General features: G+C 41.3%; 2 protein-coding genes across 7 annotated transcripts in view; one reads left to right on the plus strand and one right to left on the minus strand.

Moving 5' to 3' along the window:
* The first annotated feature begins 107 nt into the window (after positions 1-107).
* Positions 108-4781, plus strand: slc2a9l1 (solute carrier family 2 member 9, like 1). 4 transcript variants are annotated; one of them, XM_049733970.2, is made up of 12 exons: positions 108-216; positions 1784-1879; positions 1969-2129; positions 2188-2312; positions 2483-2612; positions 2920-3068; positions 3137-3324; positions 3398-3508; positions 3695-3796; positions 3882-3957; positions 4034-4161; positions 4235-4781. In XM_049733970.2, the coding sequence occupies exons 2-12, from the start codon at positions 1853-1855 to the stop codon at positions 4418-4420; spliced, it is 1383 nt and encodes a 460-aa protein (XP_049589927.1). In that variant the 5' UTR covers positions 108-216; positions 1784-1852; the 3' UTR covers positions 4421-4781. The 4 variants fall into 4 exon arrangements, with proteins under 4 accessions (XP_049589927.1, XP_049589928.1, XP_049589925.1 ...); XM_049733971.2 differs by lacking the exon at positions 108-216 and adding an exon at positions 281-644; XM_049733968.1 differs by lacking the exon at positions 108-216 and adding an exon at positions 1257-1360.
* Positions 4782-10605: 5824 nt separating this feature from the next.
* Positions 10606-20331, minus strand: part of prickle2b (prickle homolog 2b) — a 43654-nt gene continuing 33928 nt past the window's right edge. For all 3 annotated transcript variants that reach the window (XM_049733163.1, XM_049733165.2, XM_049733164.2), the window contains 7 exons: positions 18496-18679; positions 15619-15732; positions 15284-15421; positions 15011-15214; positions 13881-14067; positions 12622-13497; positions 10606-12553 (listed from right to left, as the gene is read on the minus strand). In XM_049733163.1, the coding sequence (XP_049589120.1) occupies positions 11634-12553; positions 12622-13497; positions 13881-14067; positions 15011-15214; positions 15284-15421; positions 15619-15732; positions 18496-18679 (2623 nt within the window). In that variant the 3' untranslated portion in view covers positions 10606-11633. The remainder of the gene's footprint in view (positions 12554-12621; positions 13498-13880; positions 14068-15010; positions 15215-15283; positions 15422-15618; positions 15733-18495; positions 18680-20331) is intronic.

Consider the following 20331-nt stretch of genomic DNA (forward strand, 5'->3'; position numbering starts at 1 on the left):
GAAGATAGCTAGATAGCTAAACATACATTTCATGGAAGACTTAATTCTAAACCCACGATATATATATTTTAAAAAAAAAAACACCCCACCAATGCGCATGAGCAGCATAAGGTGGCCACTGCAAAAAAAAAAAAAATCTGTGTTTTGGTTGGACAAGCAGCACAAGGATAACATGTTTTTTTGCAACGCTAAAATACACAGACAGCCGATAACTGAGTGAGTCGCTCATAGTTCACTTCTGCGAGTGCAATTTTTAACTTCCATTTTTGGAGCTGTGCTTATGTTTGATTCTTTGCCAGTTGTAGGAGCCTCGATTGCACAAAAATGACGTGTCCCAAGTAGAGGTAGTCCTGGGCAGTAATGAGTCACTTTTCACACAAATGCTTATGGTCGAAGATATTGTAAATATGTAGATATAGGTTGATAATTTATTTGCTGCACAGCCTGCTCTACAGTCCGCTAGTTAAATGAGTGAGCCAGCCTGTCAGCTAGCCAACTTTTCTAATGTCAGATGACAGAACAAAGAAAAAAACAAGTGATGTAAATTGACCAAAATGTTTGATTGAAAATGACAATGGACAAAACACCAAAGAGGAACACCTAACAAAAAAAATCTGAAGATGGGCTGAATTGAACTCCCAGGGGTAAGATTTACACCATGTTCCAAATTATGATGCAAATACTGTGTGTTTGTATGATTTTTAGAAAAAGTCTATGCAGATTAGATGTATATATAATTTGCAACTCCCCCAATAACAACAGGTTTCCCCCAAAATAAAAAAAAATACTGTTTATTGACATGCAATCTTTGAAATAACGCACAGCAGTGCTTCAACACATTTTAAAAAATGATTGAATTTGCAGCATTAAGAGGTTGTGTCTGCTGAAAACAAAAGCTATTTCAATCAAAACTCTTGACCACCTTGATTTTAAAGGGAATTATGGAAGCCGATTTGATTAGATGCAAACTGCTTCCAACTGTCAGAATCGAGGAAAATACCAAAAGATAATTCAAATAGTAGCACTATAAAAAATGAATGATGGGTTTGATGGTGTATTATGCAAATATCCCAGGGCAAAACACAAATTGACGAGTACAGGTCACAGGTCAACACACTGAAAACCAAGTTCTTTACTCCTCATTATTACAAATGGTCAACGATTTAAGATACTTACAAACTCTTGTAGAAAGTTGCGTCAAGACACGTGTTCGTCTGTATTTGTGCCTTTTGTGGTTAAAAAGTGTGAGAAGTTAATGATAAGCCGCCTGAGCTATTTAACGAGAATTCGTCAGACTGCATGTACTGGATCTGTGAAGGCGCATGCAAGTGACGCTATGGAAACCGTGCTTCAGCAGCTGGTAGGCTTTCGTAGAATCTCTTTTGTGGATTTACTCTACTGCATCTAGTATCATTCATATTAGATCAAAAATGACAACGTTTTCATGTTGCTGTATAGAAACTAAATGTGTAACTCAAAAGCTGTTTGTTAAAACATTGACTCATCCCAATGCTTTTTGCTTGGTCATTCCAGGTGTCATTATCGAGCGTTTTTTTTTTTTTTTTTTTTTTTTTAGCCATTGCAACGGTTGATGGTAAATTAAACATGATGATTTGAATTCATTTATGTTGTTTTCTATCAGAACAAGGTGACATTTTATATTTTCACTATATTACTACAGTCCACTCCAAAAGTATTTCAAAGTCAATTCCTCTTTTTTGTTGTAAACCAAAGACATTTGTGTTTCTGATCAAAAGATTATCTCTATGCTTTATTCTTTTAGACGCGTGGGAATGCTCTTTTTCTCATCTTAATTTTGGGAATTGGAGGAAGCTTCCAGGCAGGATACCACATGACCTCCATCAGTTCTCCCTCGCCAGTGAGACATGTCATGCATGCAACTTCCTGGTATCATTTTCTAAAGTTACACGCATCACTGCAATCTGAATGAATTCACTCTCCACGCAGTTCATCAAGCACTTCATCAACAGCACTTGGTATGAGAGATATGCGGTGCCGCCACCAGGGAGCACCATCACCATCATCTGGTCCCTCATCGTGTCCATGTTCGCCGTGGGGGGCCTCCTTGGTGCCATCAGTGTCAAGTCCTTCTCGGGTCTGCTGGGAAGGTGAGTGCTCTCATGCAGCAGCTTTTCAACACTTGAGGACACGTGTGCTCTTTGGCAGAAAAAAGGCGGTGATCTGCAACAGCTTTATTGCCATTGCTGCAGCCACCATCATGCTGACAAGTAAATGGGCCAAGTCTTATGAAATGATCATTGTGGCCAGAATATTGTTTGGCTACTCAGCAGGTAAGACAATTTGACATCTCAAAAAAAAAAAAAAAAAACTGCCTCTCACAATCCAGACAAGTTATTCTATCTAAAACCTTTTGAATGGGTTCCTACTAAATCCCTACAGGAACTTGTAGCACTTTTTTTTGGGGATAATAATTAAGAACATCCTCCTTCTTGGCTTGCAGCTTTGGGCATGAGCACCCATCTGATGTACCTCAGCGAGATGTCACCCAGAAAGTTAAGAGGCGCTGTCACCATGACCTCAGCGACCTTTGCTTCCTTTGGCAAACTATCTGCTCAGTTTATGGGCCTCAGGTATGAATTTCTATTATTTTTGCAGCCGCTTTTTAAATGACATTCGGTCAATTATTCTAGTTACACCTACATCTCGATTTTACTCGCTTTGATTTTCTGTCTAACACGGTTTGGTCATGGAGCCCAATTTTTTTTGGGTACATTTTCAAGTAGTATTTTAAATGAATGACATAAGGACCGTACAAAGCTAAACGGCTAGCGCGTCAACCTTAGCGTTTAATAAATTTCCATGACCAATTTAAAGGTGTTTGATAACAAGAAGTTGGGCTGTTTGATTCACCACAGCACTTGGTTCTCTTTGTCTTAGTGAGATCTTGGGCCGCCAAGAGCTGTGGAACGTGGTCCTTTGCGTGCCTGCTTGTCTTTCAGTGGTCCATGTGATGGTGATGCCTTATCTTCCCGAAGCGCCCAGATATCTGTTCATCGAGAAACGAGATGACAAAGGTTGCCAAAAAGGTGAGCGAAACGCATCGTTTTCCTATCATTCTAAATCGAATTTACAAATTGTAATTTATCCCTTGCAGCTCTTCAGAGCCTCTGGGGCCAAGGTAACTTCAAACAGGAAATGGAGGAGATGTTGACTGAGCAGGCAACGATGGAAGCGGCCCCAACTAAAAGTCCTCTGCTGCTCCTTCAGGACCAAACAGTCCGATGGCAGCTTATCACCATGTCCACCATCTACTGCTGCAACCAGTTATCGGGCATGTCCGTGGTAAGGATGTTGTTAACCCGAACAAAAAATATGAACTTTTCTCCTATTCCCACATCATCTCCTTCATTCCCAGGTCAGCACTTTTGCTTTTGATATCTTTCGAAGAGCAGGGATCCCAACGGATCAAATCCGTTACATTACTGTCGGACTTGGCGTAACGGAAATGATCACCTCCATATCATGCGTGAGTATCTGCAATTCTGTTGTTCTTCTACTTACCCTTGACAATCAATAGCCATGTCTGATTAAAATTTGGATTAGCCCCAAATTAGTAAATATAGTTTCACCATCTCCTTTAGCAGATGAGAATTTTTTGGTTTTAAAACTTAATTTACATTCATTTGTGCCTTTCTTTCTTTCTTTCCTCCAGGGTTTGATAATTGAGCATGCGGGAAGGAGGCCACTCTTCTGGGGGGGTTATGCCATCATGTCTGCATGCTGGTTCTCAGTTACTGTCGTGCTCAACTTGAAAGTAAAAATTCTGCCGTGGTTGCAACCATGTGACATGTCTGACTAGGATATATTCAAATGCTTACACATGGTAATTCTTCTCGCAGGGTTCTAATGCCTGGGCTCCCTACCTGACTGCTGTCTTGATCATCCTCTTCATCATCTTCTTCTCTGGAGGGCCAGGTATCAGCATGAATGAAAATCAAGCTTCTGATTTTTATTTGCCTAGTGAATGCATTTTTTTTCTACTTCACGCAAGGGGCAGCAGCAGGAACCCTCAACAGTGAAATCTTCATTCAGTCCAATCGGGTGTCTTCGTTTGTCCTCTTCGGGATTCAGCGCTGGTCTGTCTTTGCCGTGATGGGCCTGGCTTTTCCCATACTTATTGTAAGTACACCAATCAGACGTGGTGCCGTGATTTGTAAGGACTGTCAACACAACACTTTATTTTTTCTTTCAGGATGCACTGGACACGTACTGCTTTGTGATTTTTGCCTGCATGTCCCTGCTGGGTTGCATTTACATCTTCTTCTTACTGCCTGAGACCAAAGGGAAGACGCTGCTGGAGATATCAGACCAGTTTAAAGCCATCACCGTCTGCGGGAAGTCTTTTCAAGAAGAGAGCCAAATGGAGACCAAGTTATAGGTCACACTGCATTAAGCGATTAATAAAAACATATCAAATCGAAGCCTGATGACCGAAAGTAGTGCACAGATACAGATAAAGTCATACTTTTTTCAAGTATGAACTAATAAATAAATGCAGCACTAAACATGCTGATAGTGCAGGGAGGCTGTGCGCCGCTAGAGGGTGCTGTTTATCTTTCAAAAACGTACAGTGGACTACAATCGCTAATAAACAGATTCGTACAGTTATACTAAATGTGTCTGACAATCCTTGTTGTAAGATGTGATTGTTTTTTCTTGCATTAATAGTGTAATGTTTGTGGTTTTGTATTTTAATATTGTCTGTGACATCCTTTATAATAAAATTTTATTTAACTTAATTACAGGGCTGATTTGGAATTATTTCCTTTCAGTGAGGTCTGACTTTTTTGGAGTTGAGTTACTGTCCGTGTGAATTATGACTAATAAGTCATCACTCAAGTGGCCAAATGATAGATTGATATGATAGATAGATGGATAGATACATACATACATACATACACACATACATACATACATGGATGGCCACTTTATTAGGGAAATATCATGGTCAAAGGTCACAGGAGTCAAGCTCTAGTCCTCGGGGCCGCGTTCCAACATGTTTTCCAAGTGACGCTCGTTAAGTGCACCTGCGTGAAAACTTTTAGCCACTTTCACGTTCAAAAGGAGCTAAAACTTTTCACGCACCTGCACTTAACGAGGGACTCACTCGGACACTCCATTAGGTACGCCGCCATTTTCAAGTGTACCTAATAACAGGCCACTTTATTAGGGAAATATCATGGTCAAAGGTCACTCAAGCCCTAGTCTCAAATGGCGGTGTACCTAATGGAGTGTCCGAGTGAGTCCCTCGTTAAGTGCAGGTGCGTGAAAAGTTTTAGCTCTTTTTGAACATGAAAGTGGCTAAAACTTTTCACGCACCTGCACTTAACGAGGGACTCACTCGGACACTCCATTAGGTACGCCGCCATTTTCAAGTGTACCTAATAACAGGTCACTTTATTAGGGAAATATCATGGTCAAAGGTCACTCAAGCCCTAGTCTCAAATGGCGGTGTACCTAATGGAGTGTCCGAGTGAGTCCCTCGTTAAGTGCAGGTGCGTGAAAAGTTTTAGCTCTTTTTGAACGTGAAAGTGGCTAAAACTTTTCACGCACCTGCACTTAACGAGGGACTCACTCGGACACTCCATTAGGCACGCCGCCATTTTCAAGTGTACCTAATAACAGGCCACTTTATTAGGGAAATATCATGGTCAAAGGTCACTCAAGCCCTAGTCTCAAATGGCGGTGTACCTAATGGAGTGTCCGAGTGAGTCCCTCGTTAAGTGCAGGTGCGTGAAAAGTTTTAGCTCCTTTTGAACGTGAAAGTGGCTAAAACTTTTCACGCACCTGCACTTAACGAGGGACTCACTCGGACACTACATTAGGTACGCCGCCATTTTCAAGTGTACCTAATAACAGGCCACTTTATTAGGGAAATATCATGGTCAAAGGTCACTCAAGCCCTAGTCTCAAATGGCGGTGTACCTAATGGAGTGTCCGTGTGATTCCCTCGTTAAGCGCACCTGCGTGAAAAGTTTTAGCCACTTTCACGTTCAAAAGGAGCTAAAACTTTTCACGCACCTGCACTTAACGAGGGACTCACTCGGACACTCCATTAGGTACACCGCCATTTTCACGTGTACCTAATAACAGGCCAGTTCATTAGGGAAAAATCATGGCCAAAGCTTAACTGAAAGTGAAAAGTGCCACACCCGCCCTCACCCCCACCTCCTGATTGGCTGGTTGATCTGTGACGTCACACGGACACTCCATTAGGTACACCACCATTTTTAGGTGTAGCTAATAACTTCTTGTATTTGACTACTTGCTCTTTATTTTTTATTTTTTATGTTTTCATGCCCCAAAAAATAAAAACAAGGAATAAAACACCAGACAAGTTTTAACATAAATGTTTATTCAAATAATAATTATAATAATAACAATAACAAAAGTAAATTTCAAACCAGAAATCTAATGTGAAATTGCAGTAGATATATTGGATCACAATTTTAAGCGTGTATATGCATACATCTATGCATATATATATATATATAATCTCCCCGCTGTTGCATAACGGTGCATCCTTTCATGCAATAAAGTTAGTCGTTAGCTTGGAGAAAACAAACACAAAAGAAGTGGTGTTTTAGTGTGTGGTTCTTTCTTTCCTTGGCTCACATTCATTCACTGAATTGTTCACGCAAGGAGCCAGAACACGTTCACTGTCCTCACCGCACGTCACATCTTCATACATACATACATACATACATACATACATACATACATACATACATACATACATACATACATACATACATACATACATACATACATACTACATACACACGTACATACATACATACGTACATACATACACACGTACATACATACACACGTACATACATACACACGTACATACATACACACGTACATACATACACACGTACATACATACACACATACATACATACACACATACATACATACACACATACATACATACACACATACTACATACGTACACACATACTACATACGTACACACATACTACATACGTACACACATACTACATACGTACACACATACTACATACGTACACACATACTACATACGTACACACATACTACATACGTACACTCATACTACATACATACATACATACATACATACATACATACATACATACATACATACATACATACATACATACATACATACATACATACATACATACATACATACATACATACATACATACTCCATACATACATACATACTCCATACATACATACATACTCCATACATACATACATACTCCATACATACATACATACATACATACTCCATACATACTCCATACTCCATACATACATACATACATACATACATACATACATACATACATACATACATACGTACATACATACACACGTACATACATACACACGTACATACATACACACGTACATACATACACACATACATACATACACACATACATACATACACACATACATACGTACACACATACATACGTACACACATACATACGTACACACATACATACGTACACACATACTACATACGTACACACATACTACATACGTACACACATACTACATACGTACACACATACTACATACGTACACACATACTACATACGTACACACATACTACATACGTACACACATACTACATACATACACACATACTACATACATACACTCATACTACATACATACACACATACATACATACACACATACATACATACATACATACATACATACATACATACATACATACATACATACTCCATACATACATACATACTCCATACATACATACATACTCCATACATACATACATACTCCATACATACATACATACATACATACATACATACATACATACATACATACATACATACATACTCCATACATACTCACATACATACATACATACATACATACATACATACATACATACATACATACATACATACGTACATACATACATACATACATACATACATACATACATACATACATACATACATACATACATACATACATACATACATACATACATACATACATACATACATACATACAATACATACATACAATACATACATGCAATACATACACATACATACATACACACATACTACATACGTACACACATACTACATACGTACACACATACTACATACGTACACACATACTACATACGTACACACATACTACATACGTACACACATACATACATACGTACACACATACATACATACTCCATACATACATACTCCATACATACATACATACATACATACATACATACATACATACATACATACATACATACATACATACATACATACATACATACATACATACATACATACATACATACATACATACATACATACATACATACATACATACATACATACATACATACATACAATACATACATACATACATACATACATACATACAATACATACAATACATACAATACATACATGCAATACATACACATACACACATACATACACATACACACATACATACGTACACACATACTACATACGTACACACATACTACATACATACACACATACTACATACATACACACATACTACATACATACACACATACTACATACATACACACATACTACATACATACATACATACTCCATACATACATACATACTCCATACATACATACATACTCCATACATACATACATACTCCATACATACTCCATACATACTCCATACATACTCCATACATACTCCATACATACATACATACATACATACATACATACATACATACATACATACATACATACATACATACATACATACATACATACAATACATACAATACATACAATACATACAATACATACATACATACAATACATACATACAATACATACATACAATACATACATACAATACATACACACAATACATACACACAATACAATACAATACAATACAATACAATACAATGCATACAATGGATACAATGCATGGATGGATGGAGGGATGGATGGATGGATGGATGGATATACAGTATACAGATGGGACACCTCCTGGCCAGGTAGTGAGTGAGTGAACGTCTCACAGAGTGGGAGAGGGGCCATCCATTCCATGAAGAAGATCGAGCCCTCCAGCCAAGCAACTTTGAGGTTGGCGCCCATCATGCAATCCTCTCTTAAGGCAAGATGCCCTTTGGGCTGCAGGCTTGGCTGATGAAACCACGTATAGTAAGGTTTTTTAAATTTATTTATTATTAAATAACTGTCCAGACTTAGCAAATATATATTTTTTTTTATTAAAAATGACCATATTATATTGTAAGGCTTCAAAAATACTACAACCATAACACTCATGGAGACAAACAACCAATCAAAGAGGCGAGATGGGAGTCTCTCAATGACATTACTCAAAATGTAAGTCTTTTTAACCGGTTTGTCAGTTTTCATTCTGTCAAAAATGCTGTGTATCTTTTTTAAAAAAAAATTTTTATTCGTCCACCCAATTACAGGATAAGGCTTTATTTTGAAGTGCTAATATATTCAAATCACATCAAATAGATTAAGCAGTCTGTCTGAAATGTAAGTCACATGCTTGGACTGCTGTTTTTGGATGCAGCACAGCTGACTATTTCATCAGCCCACGAAAGTCGAGGTCATGTGACTCAAACTCACTAACATGCCAGTCGTGCCAACAGCATTAAAACGCTCCGTCGCCTCTAATCATGAACTAAGTGCTGAAACACTTTGTACATAACATACAGTAGGTGTGTGCGCTAATGTGGTTTAGGAGGGCTAGCAGCAATAATCCTCATTTACCATATGGAGGTCAGATGCAATCCAATTTACACTATGACACGTCTTGTTACGCTTTTATGCATCCAGACACTTAACAGTATTTAAACTGAGGTGAAACAAAGTTCAAATAAAACTGGTTGTGAATGAGAAAGGAGAAGCGGCAGTAAAACAGGCCTAGTTGTCAGCTTGATTGTTTAGATGTGCCCAACGATTGGCCAGCGACCAATCCAGGGTGTGCTTTCTACGCTGCAGTTCAGCCACAAACCTCAACAGGATAAACAGTACAGCAAATGGGTGGATGGGTGTTTAACATTATCCAATACATTAAAAGCATTTTACAAGCTTGACGTCACCATATGGCCTGTGGATGTTTTGAAGTCTCCTGTTTGGTTTGGCAGATTAGGCCTTATCATCTGGGCGCATTGGGACCACATGAGACCACAATGGAATGACAGGGTGGAACTGCGGTAGAGCACTTCTATCTGTGGTTGTAAATTGTCAATCATGTGGTAGCCATGCCCTGACAAACACCCCTGTTTCCTACGTAAACATCATTTATAAAAAGATCAGGCTGTGAGGATGAGCATTTGACAGTGTCTTGATTTAACGAAGGTCACACCCTGGGGAAAAAAAAAAAATTAACATCTGTGTTAGTCTTCCATTCCAATATATGTAACATATTGTGATCTTAAAAAGTAACTGTCGACAGATTACATGAAAAAAGTAACTCATTATATAAGTCATTATTGTAAAAACCTTGCAGCACACTCAAATGATCAGACAATATTTTTTTATTTGATTTCAAAACAGGATTTTACAACACAGATGGTTTGTTAGCACGAGAATAAATTGGCATGGATTGTTTAGTAGCAACTGTAGAAGGAGACCTGGAGCAAAGAAGTTCTTTAAGAGTGAGTTTGACAACTATGCAAATTGTTGAAATACAAAATCCCAGTGTGCTCAAGTTCCCATTCTTAAGCGCTGATGCAATACAACCAAAGATTTGGTTTCAAATGCCATCTTGCATATATTACCAATCCAACTCTACTTCAAAGTCCACTGCGGATTATTATTCATGTATGCACCAAACTGCTACGCTGAACAGTCACGCACTTGTTTGACACACTCGAGAGAAAAACACAAGCTGTCAATCAAACTAATGGCTGAAATAATCCTCTATTCCAAATTCAGGATCAGCTCAGCCATGTCTCATGCGTACGCTGTTTGTCTTGTTATCTACTGTATATCTACATATATTTAATACGTATAAAAATATGAGGCCTCATTTACAACCATATTTACATTTACGACTTCCTTAACTTAAGTGAAATTATTAGTTCATTTAGCTATGTACATACTATCAGCCAAATACAACAGCGCGGCCTATTTGGGGAAAAAAAAAACAAAAAAAATCACACCATGAAAAGCTAACCAAACAGACTATATGCATTTAAAAAAATTGCACGTCAGCTTTAAAAAATAAAAATATTGAGTCGATAAAACTCTGCATGAGAAAAAAATTGGTCACTGCTCAACAGACAATTTTAATCAGAGGTGTCCCTTGATATATTTTTGACGCTGATAAATTTTTTTTCAGGTTTTTGAGATATTTTATGCTTCATATTTTATCGCAAAATGTTGAGCAATCTGATTAATACAACGACAAACAATGCTGTGTTTCACTCTTCACGACTGCAGTTTGCTACTGCCTATTGCTCAAGCACACTATAAATGAACTTTGTCCATCTGTTCTCCAGATGAAGAAAATGAGTCGACTCAAGCTGCGGCACAAAGCAAAACGTTAGGAAATAATGCAGTTCTTGCTTTTCCGCCGTTTGTGCGTACTCAGCTGCGCACCGCGGTTGGTTCCTCCCATCCCGCTGCTGTACTTGTGGACCAGCTCCTGATTGCTGAGGTAGCGCATCTGGAGGGGTCGGGGGATGGGCTCCCCCAGGAAGTAACCTTCGTCCTCTGACTCCGATGACGACGAGCAAGTGGAGCACCAGTCGTCGTCATAGTCGTCCCAGGAGTACTGATTCAAGCCCGTGCGTCGCCCGGCTCCTGGGTTCTGGAGCGATAAGTCTGACGTGGTCCTGGGGCACTGCCGAAACAGTTGAGGTTGGTATCTCCCTCCTCCCGTGACTCCAAAGTGCTCCCTGGCGCTCCTCGGGGGAGGAAAGCGGTCGTAATCCTCTCGAACGTGAAGCTGCGGTCTTTCCTGAGGTCTCACCCTGCGCTCGGCAACCAAGTTGAGAGCGTTTTCTGAGCGAGAACGTTGGGATCTTCTGGAGCGGTGGTGGTGGTGGTGCCTCCGTCTCTGAGGAGTTTCCTCCGGCACTTCAATCCTGACGCTCGCTCCTCTCACACCACTTACCCTACGCTCACTTATGGGTGGCAGGCGGGCAGCATTGGCGCTGCTCACCAGACTCGTTCTGTCTTCCTCCTGGTAGGTGAATCCAGGAGGTAAATGAGTGGTGGTCCTGCCCACCCCTGAACCCGAGGGATCACAATACTGCAACTGGTACTGAGAAGACCTGGAGGGATTGATTTCCATGTAGGGCTGACCACCGTTGACACCGTGAAGGGAGTCAGAGCTCTGAAATTGAACCGAGGAGTTAAGGGTTTTCTCCGAGATGTTTATTCCAGGGTCTTTGCTCAGATCAGGCATGGAGAAACGCGACAGGTGTTCTTGCCGCTTCCCGCCTCCTTCGGCAGATTGGCCTGCGCGGTACGAGAACGGAAGAGTTAAGGTCATTTCACTGGAGCAGGAGAAAAGTGTAATCACCCACCTGTCGTGTTGGACATGGCCAAGCACTCCATGGATCCCCTCGGGGTCTGCTCGAGAGGCGTCAGTTGCTCGGTAAAGTTAAGTGCGTTGATGGGGTTCCTGCTTCTGGCCACTTGGCTGGCTGGTGGAGGACCAACATCTCGGTCCCTCTGGAAGCCGTGCAGACTGATGGAGCGCTTGTCCGCGGAGAAGCCGCCGTTGTGCTGGGACTGCTGAGATACCTCAGGGAAACTCATCTGGGTCCTTAGCTTTGGGCCATAGAAATCATCTGGAGCTGGCTGTTGGAACCACATCTCATTTAGAGAGTGACCTTTCAGAGCCGAGATAGGTGGTCTCTTTGGGCCACCGGTCTCTTTGACCCTGTGGTCTTGCTGTTGATTATTCTGCCCAGGGCATGGCGGGTTACAGGACGTTCTGACATTGCACTGGCTGAGGAGCTGCAGAGGGGTGGGGTTAGCCATTGATTCAGCTTGGGAATCCAATTTGTAGCCATCCACGACTTGCTTCTGGTTCTGCCAGGCAGGTGGCTCACGTGTCAAACTGGGGGTTTGACTCGAGAGACTCAGTAGGTCCATTTGTAATGACAACGGGTCCACCTCGCCCGATATCGCCTCCGTCTGCCCTCCGCCGCCACTTTTTGCTGCCTTGGAGCTGCGTCTGGACTCTCTGGTAGAGCGAGCGCTCTGAAAGGCAGAATCCGAGGAGTCCGAGCCGTTGGGCTCCTCGCCCAGACTGCAAGAACGGGAGCAGAAGATTTGCCCTTGCTTGGGCAGGAAGGGTCGACCCAGCAGGGAGCGCTTGCAGCGGGCACAACAAAAGCAACCCTCGGAAGCGTGCCAGTGCTGCCCGTCGTACGTCATCTGGCCTTGGTCAATGCCTGCGGGTAGAACACATGGCACAGAGTTGATAAAAAAGCTTGCATTTTCAAGGTCAACGTTAATTCGAGAACATAGGCACAAATTGTCTTTTGAGAAAAACAGCAAGACTCCAATTAAATTGTACTCTGAGGCAATCTCTGTGGAATTTTGCCAGTCATGAATAAATGAAAAACTTTTTTGCCACATGTTTTGTTTTTTTATTGGGTAATAGCTGCCATCTGGTCTTTCAAGCGTCAGTTTCATAATCGTTTCAGGAATTACACTGTCAGATGAGAGCATTTTTTAAAAATTTTGAATCATTTAAATTTTGGTCTCCCATCGCATTACTTGACAGAGAAAAAAAAATCCTCGCGCATTTTTCCCTCCACATTCCGCTGCGTACCAATATGCTCTCCGCAGGAATCACAGTACTCGGCGTAGAGGGATTCAAAGCAGGAGCAACAGTACGGCCTTCCATCCTTCATGATGTAGCGCTGGCCCCCGAGCACCGTCTCACACTCGAAACAGCAGAAGTGCTTCATGTGCCAGTGACGGCCTTCGGCCTCGGTGCACTCGTCCGCCAAGATGATCTGAGAAGGAACAAATCCGATAAGCCTACAGAGATGAAGCCTGAGTATCATTGATAAAGTCTGGTTTTCACAACACACATGCTTTTCATTTTAACAGATTAGTAGAGTTAGATAGTGAATATGTGAGAAGCTTGTCTGGGAATTGTTGGGTATCAATCTTGCGGGACACATGCCCATCTGTCCCAAACATGTTGGGGTCAGCCACGGGGAAGTTCACATGAGGTGCCAGGATGATTGTTCTTTTTTTTTTTTTTTTATTATGTTTTCCCAGGCCAGTCCCTTAATGTTGCGAATCATGGTTTGTTTTTCTTACCCGGCGTTAAAAAAGGAAAAGCACGAAACAAAATATGCGTGTAAGCGAGTAACAAAATAATCTTTCAAGTTTACTTTTCATTTCTTCAAGTGGGTAATCTGAATTAGCTGCGAATAATCTATGTCTAGACAATTAGACAGCAGACTATGATTTTTTCACTCTTCTGTGGTGTGGCCAAAGGGGAGAACATTTATTAATCATTCAAAAAGGACTGTTGAGTGTGTGACACAAAAAAGACATTGTGCAAAGATTCGGGCCCACATGGATAATGTATTTGTGGAATTATGAGTTCCAGAAACTGTTACTAAATTTGCCTTTGGTTATTTGGCAACCATAACAAAATATAATTCTTAAAAGCAAAATTAAATACTTGACAACACAGTTTTAGGGTTAGTTTTGAACAGATGAGTAATCGTATTTGATTGTGATTTGTCATGGACAAACCATGTGATGTTTATTTCAATGATTTCTTTTAAGAAGCTTTGACTTTAAGCCAGATGTGCATTTGAAGTCAGAACAGTGTCAGTGTCCCCCATTAAGTGAGGGAACTTTGTGTTAATTGTAGAGTTGATGGTTTCAGAATGTGTGCGTGTGAGTAAAATCATATGACAGCAGTTTAGTGCTCGCTACCTCATCACAAGCTGTGCAGCGCGGCTTCAGCCTCTCGGCGTGGTGCCGGCCGCAGTAGATCTTCCCGTCCTGATAAAAGTAGATGAGGTCCACCAGGAGCTCGTTGCACATGCTGCACACGAAGCAAGCCGGGTGCCAACACAAGGCGTGGCCGGCGCGAGACGCAAACACTGCGATGTCGCCGCCGTTGATCTGGTTGCCGCACTGACAACAGATGGGAGAGGAGATGTTGTCGTTTTCATGCGGGACTTAAATATTAGACACGCATTCTACCTGTTCGCAGATGGCTCCCGTCATGGTCACGGGAAAAGGCCGGACGTTGCCACGACCGAGGTTTTCCCGTTTCCGTTGGTTGCTGAAGAGCTTAAGCTCTCGTTTCTCCTCCTCGTCCAAACTGTTGCAATAGCGCACCTGAACATGGGACAATAAAATGGTCGGTGTCACTTCTCTTTTACCTTTTAGGCATTTACTAAGCATTACAGCAAGGGAAGATTTCATAATTGGTTTTCGGCTAATGGAATTTCTGTCTTGTCTCCCTTGCCCTGAAGGAGGGAGGAAGGGTGAGATGGCTGAAGGTACTGGGGGAGGGGCTCCGTTTGGACTCTCACCTCGTTGTCGTGGGGCGGCAGCTGATGGAGGAGCTGTTTGATGCGGTATTTCTCTCCCGGGCTGTTAACATAGGGCACCTTGTCTTCAGGGAGGGAGCTGTAGTACTGATGGACCTGACAAAGAAACGAGAGGATTGATTGGGATGCTGCTGACAGCCATTTTTTTTGTTATGGCCAAATTACTCCTAAAGACTGCTGTGTGTTTTTTCCTTTGGCCATCATTTTTACACATATCTGTTTTCTTTTGTCTGTGTATGCAGAAATATTTATAAACTACGTGATGACCATGTGGGTTATGAATTTAGTGGATCTTACGAACCCTAACAAATATTTAATTTGACAAAACTGGTTAGCTCTTCCCCATCTGACCTTTTTTTGCCATTATATGGTTGACTGCATGTAGCTATTAGCTAATCTTTAAAATCTTTCGCCTAGAGGAAAAAAAAAATTGATTTAAGACCAGGAGTGACTCATAGTTTGATTCATGGGGCATCAGCATAGACTAAACGCAATCTTGCCTTTCTATCTCTGGTCATGGACAAAGGAATGTATGATTGACATGTCACATGTGTGCGCCCCCGCACACGTGGATAAGAAGTGATTAACATATATGCACGTACAGTAGAGAAGTAGGTGTAGAGGAAGCAAGATTAATGTTAATCTGTCCATTCCAAATCACCAGGACATTCTTTGCATTGCACTGCCTGTTATTTATGGTACTCTCATTATTGCACTGTAACTGGGGGGGCCGAGGTATAATGGAGGTCAGGCACTCAAACGTGAATGCGAGTTGCTGCAGGGGGTCAACTTAAAGGGATATGAAAGAAGTAAATAAACGTTACATGTAGCATAAGAGGATCTGATTGCAGTAGTTATATTTTTTGTGACAGCTCTTAAGCAAATCATTGGAATGGAAAGGCAATCAATACCATTGACTGGGTCAGGCCAATCTTTACAACCCATCTGTCACTTGAATGGATCTACTGACTCCAGAGTCTATTAGCTACATCCTTGGCAAGAGAGGTAACCAGATTCCTTTTGTGGTTTTGCTTTTGTTGGCTTCAAATGGTGTTGCGGAGGTGCGTTCAGCAGCAAGGGCCAGGACATAATGTCCCGATAGTGCTCACAAGCGGAGAAAATGCTCATACTACCAGAGGAGCACGCATGACACATGCTTCCAACAGCAACAACAACAGGGTAGTATTTGGGAGGTTAAAGGCCCACTGCCCTGAGGATAAGATCTGAACACAGATACTGCTCACAGAATACACACCCGATTGCGGCGAGAGGCGGGCGGAGCAGCTTGTGATAATAACTGTAATCAAAAACAGATGAAACTAAAGACAGAGCACAATTTCAATCTGTACCGAACACAGTGTTTTGAACGTTAAAACGGCAGGATGATGCCTTCAGAGGGTCAGACAAAAGGAGAAGACTGCATGTGGCACCAGTGCTGACAATCGCTTAACAAGTGATGGAGGTGGAGACACCATGTATGTGTTTGGTGTTATAATGATCACTGGGGAATAAAAAAAGATTAGCAGAAAAAGTCATTCCCTAAAAATACAAGGGATGTACTTTTTGTTTGTGTACTAGCACCGTGTGCTACTAATGCTAAGTTGAAAATGGCTGGTGAAAAAACAGGTTTAAAAATAAATAATTTATAAAAAAAAAAAAAAAAGCTATGCACAGCCAAGTGCTTTGTACGAAAATTACAGCCAAAAATAATGATGTAGCTCTTTTGAGATTTGTTGTAAAAGAAGGGGATCCATGGCAAATCCAAATTGATGTTACTCGATCAAGCCGCAGACTGTGACTCACATAAGAGTCTCTCCAAAGTTTCTTTGCCAATTTCCACCAGATCTGATTTTCAGTTGACTGCTTGTAAAGTAACAATCTTCTGGAAGCTTTATCTCTTGAATGGCTTGCTTCATCTCTGTCACCGTCGCATTACACAATGGACGGATCAAAAGCAAATGTGTTCTTTGTGAGGGGAAAACTACTTTATATGGTCTTTGTGACCACATTAAGAATTTACCACATGACGTTTCCAAGTGTCTGCTGAGGAACACGATTGGTTTATTCAACAAGCTCTGACTTTGAGAGGAACACTGACATGATAGCGGACCCTAATTAGCTTTCCCAGATTAATGCTGCCTTGCAACGCAGTTGAGGTTTGGATTCCTTCATTCATCCATCCATTCATTCATTCATTCGTATTATTTATTTTAGCTATTATAAACATAAGATACGTGATGTTAATTTTAGCTTCTCACTCTTTGGGCTAATTTCTCCTCCATTCTTATAAAATTTGTATCATTACCACCAAATAGCAATAAAATGTGTTAATCATTCCCCAGCTCAGGTTCCACTTTGGCCTGACTGCTGGCAAAGTCACAATCCCTGAGACGTGAGCCTAATTGACTTCAAGGTTGGCCATGTGACCCAGGAGGGAAATGAAAAATAGCCTCTTGGGGGGGAAAAGCGATGGGTTTGTATTGACCAGTTCGTCACCCTGAGCTCATCAACAAAAACAAAATGGCTTCCATAAACACTCCTCCCAGCCAATAAATCCAGAAACCCTCCTCAATGAAGTAATTGGGGTGTTTAACGTGTTTGTGTATCACACGAGCTTAGCTGCCGTCGCTGCAAGGCCTCATGAAACTTTATGCAAACATGTTTGCATGCAAAATGGATCGAGGGACTGCGGGAGCTTTGGAATCCTTGTTATCCTTCAGCCCGCAGGCTCAGCAAGCAAAACTGACGAACTATCATGGAAGGGAATAGTTCTTGTATATGTAGCTAATGAAGTTGCTAGTGAGTGTATGCAGAAGCAGATGGTTGAAGATTTTAAACGTGTGTTGTGGCGCACTGTACCTGTTCAGGTTTGAGTCCTGGTGGCACCCAGGCGTACTCCTCCAGGGCGCATCCAGAGTCATCGTCTGAAGTCGAGTTCCTCTGGAAGTCGTACATCAGCTTGGTGACCGTCTTCTCCATTTCCACAGGCATGGTGGTCACTGCATGCTCCTCCCGGCGACACTTACAATGCACACAGATCTTCCTAACGTGAAAAAAAAAAAAGCAGCTCCTTTAAATGATGGCACTGGACACAATACAAAAGCGGAGATAAAATTGGAGGCAAAAGTAAGAACTGTCTCGATGATCTAATTTATGCAGCTCAGCTTTGTGGCGTGGAAACATTTTTCATTTGAGCTCAGCAATTCAGAGGGAACACCATGAATTTGGAAACAAACTCTTTAATAAATCAGTGTAAGGATGGGTTCATCAGAAACAAGCAGATACATAAGAGGTGATTTTAGGGCCATGAAACAAGTTGTAAATTACCGAAGGGGAAAAAAAAATAGAGCCCTATTTTGACAGCCTTTTTATAGAAGTGTGAGGAAAATCTAATCATCCCACCTACTTGGTCGTAAGCTCAGCTAAGCCCCATTGATAATTCTGTAAATAGCCTTTGACTTTTTCTTAAAACCAGATGGGGTCTTTACTCACAAGGAGTGTAAAGTCCTCTCAGGTCAAAGGTCAAGCCTCCCACAGTATACTCACAGTAAAAATGTTGAGGCAGTGCATACAATGCTTAACAACTCTCTGAGGAGCGCAAGAACAAGGAATAATAGCAGAATGAAGCCAGCCACGCTAGAAAGCACAATTGTGAACGCAGCTAGCACAGTTTAGTTAATCAAGCAATGCAGTAAAAAAGGGGGTCAGTATGATGTATAAATAAATCAATAAAATACTGACTCTGCCAATATAGGAGAACTATTGGTGCTGTTAACGAATAATGTCAGCATGTAGCATAACTATGTGCTGTGTTTATTTTCCTTCCACTCATTGGCAAGTTTCCCCTGTCAAGCCACTGCGTTATCTCACCACTTACAGAGCTAATGCAGTTATGAGCACCCCATGACACTTCGCTGTGGAAACAAACCACAAAAGAATAGAAGTGAAGCAAATTGCTGGTTGAAAACTCATGGATCAAGTATTTTGGCAACTTGAAAATGGAAAAAAAGTCACGACATGACTCCCAAGTGACATTGTCAAACTTCTTATTTGCAAGAACTGCATTACGATTAGAGATTACTTTTTAACCTTTGCTCATCGGGAGATTGCAAAAAAAAAAGAAAACATACGAGCCACCTTGACTGAATGTTTACGCAAAATGGGGGTGAGTTGCATACTGTACAGCTTGCCTTTGTCCTTGAGGCCCCCCTAAGGCAGCAAAAACAGGGAGACAATCTCATTAGTGTCCCAGACGGACGCCTACTTGTCTGACTGGAAGCGCTCACAAACACTCGGCACACTGTATGAAACAAACGGACTCTCGGGTGGTCAAAGATGTGCCTGAAGCGCCGATGGCACATTGCGCCCAGCTGCCTGAGCCTCACTTATTTGTATCTTGAGGTTTTATTTTATCCCTGGTGTCAGTTTAAATAAAAGCGTCACCGTAACATGTCTCAACTTGTCATATGGCACGTGAAGCATACAAACAGGTCAAAAGTTGGAGTTTCTCAACAGCATGGAGAAGGAAGGGCAAACCAAAAAAAACAACAAACCACCAAATTGCCATCTGCGCTTTCAGTCTGTGATAAAAAGACAAAACAAAACGTTGCCAAGTTATCACAGCGGCACAATTCAAAGCAACCCAACTTTCCTTCTTTGTCATCATTTCTAATTTAACACAGCTTCGCCGTAACA

The sequence above is a fragment of the Syngnathus scovelli genome, chromosome 11, assembly GCF_024217435.2.
Source record: "Syngnathus scovelli strain Florida chromosome 11, RoL_Ssco_1.2, whole genome shotgun sequence".
In the NCBI taxonomy this organism is placed as follows: domain Eukaryota; kingdom Metazoa; phylum Chordata; class Actinopteri; order Syngnathiformes; family Syngnathidae; genus Syngnathus; species Syngnathus scovelli.

Bases quoted from the DNA above. Each gene is read 5' to 3' on its own strand.
- slc2a9l1 (XM_049733968.1), top strand. From the start codon at position 1,337: ATGGAAACCGTGCTTCAGCAGCTG. The intron at 2,313-2,482 runs GTAAGACAATTT...CTTGGCTTGCAG, and splicing joins ATTGTTTGGCTACTCAGCAG to CTTTGGGCATGAGCACCCAT. The intron at 4,162-4,234 runs GTAAGTACACCA...TTTTTCTTTCAG, and splicing joins TGGCTTTTCCCATACTTATT to GATGCACTGGACACGTACTG.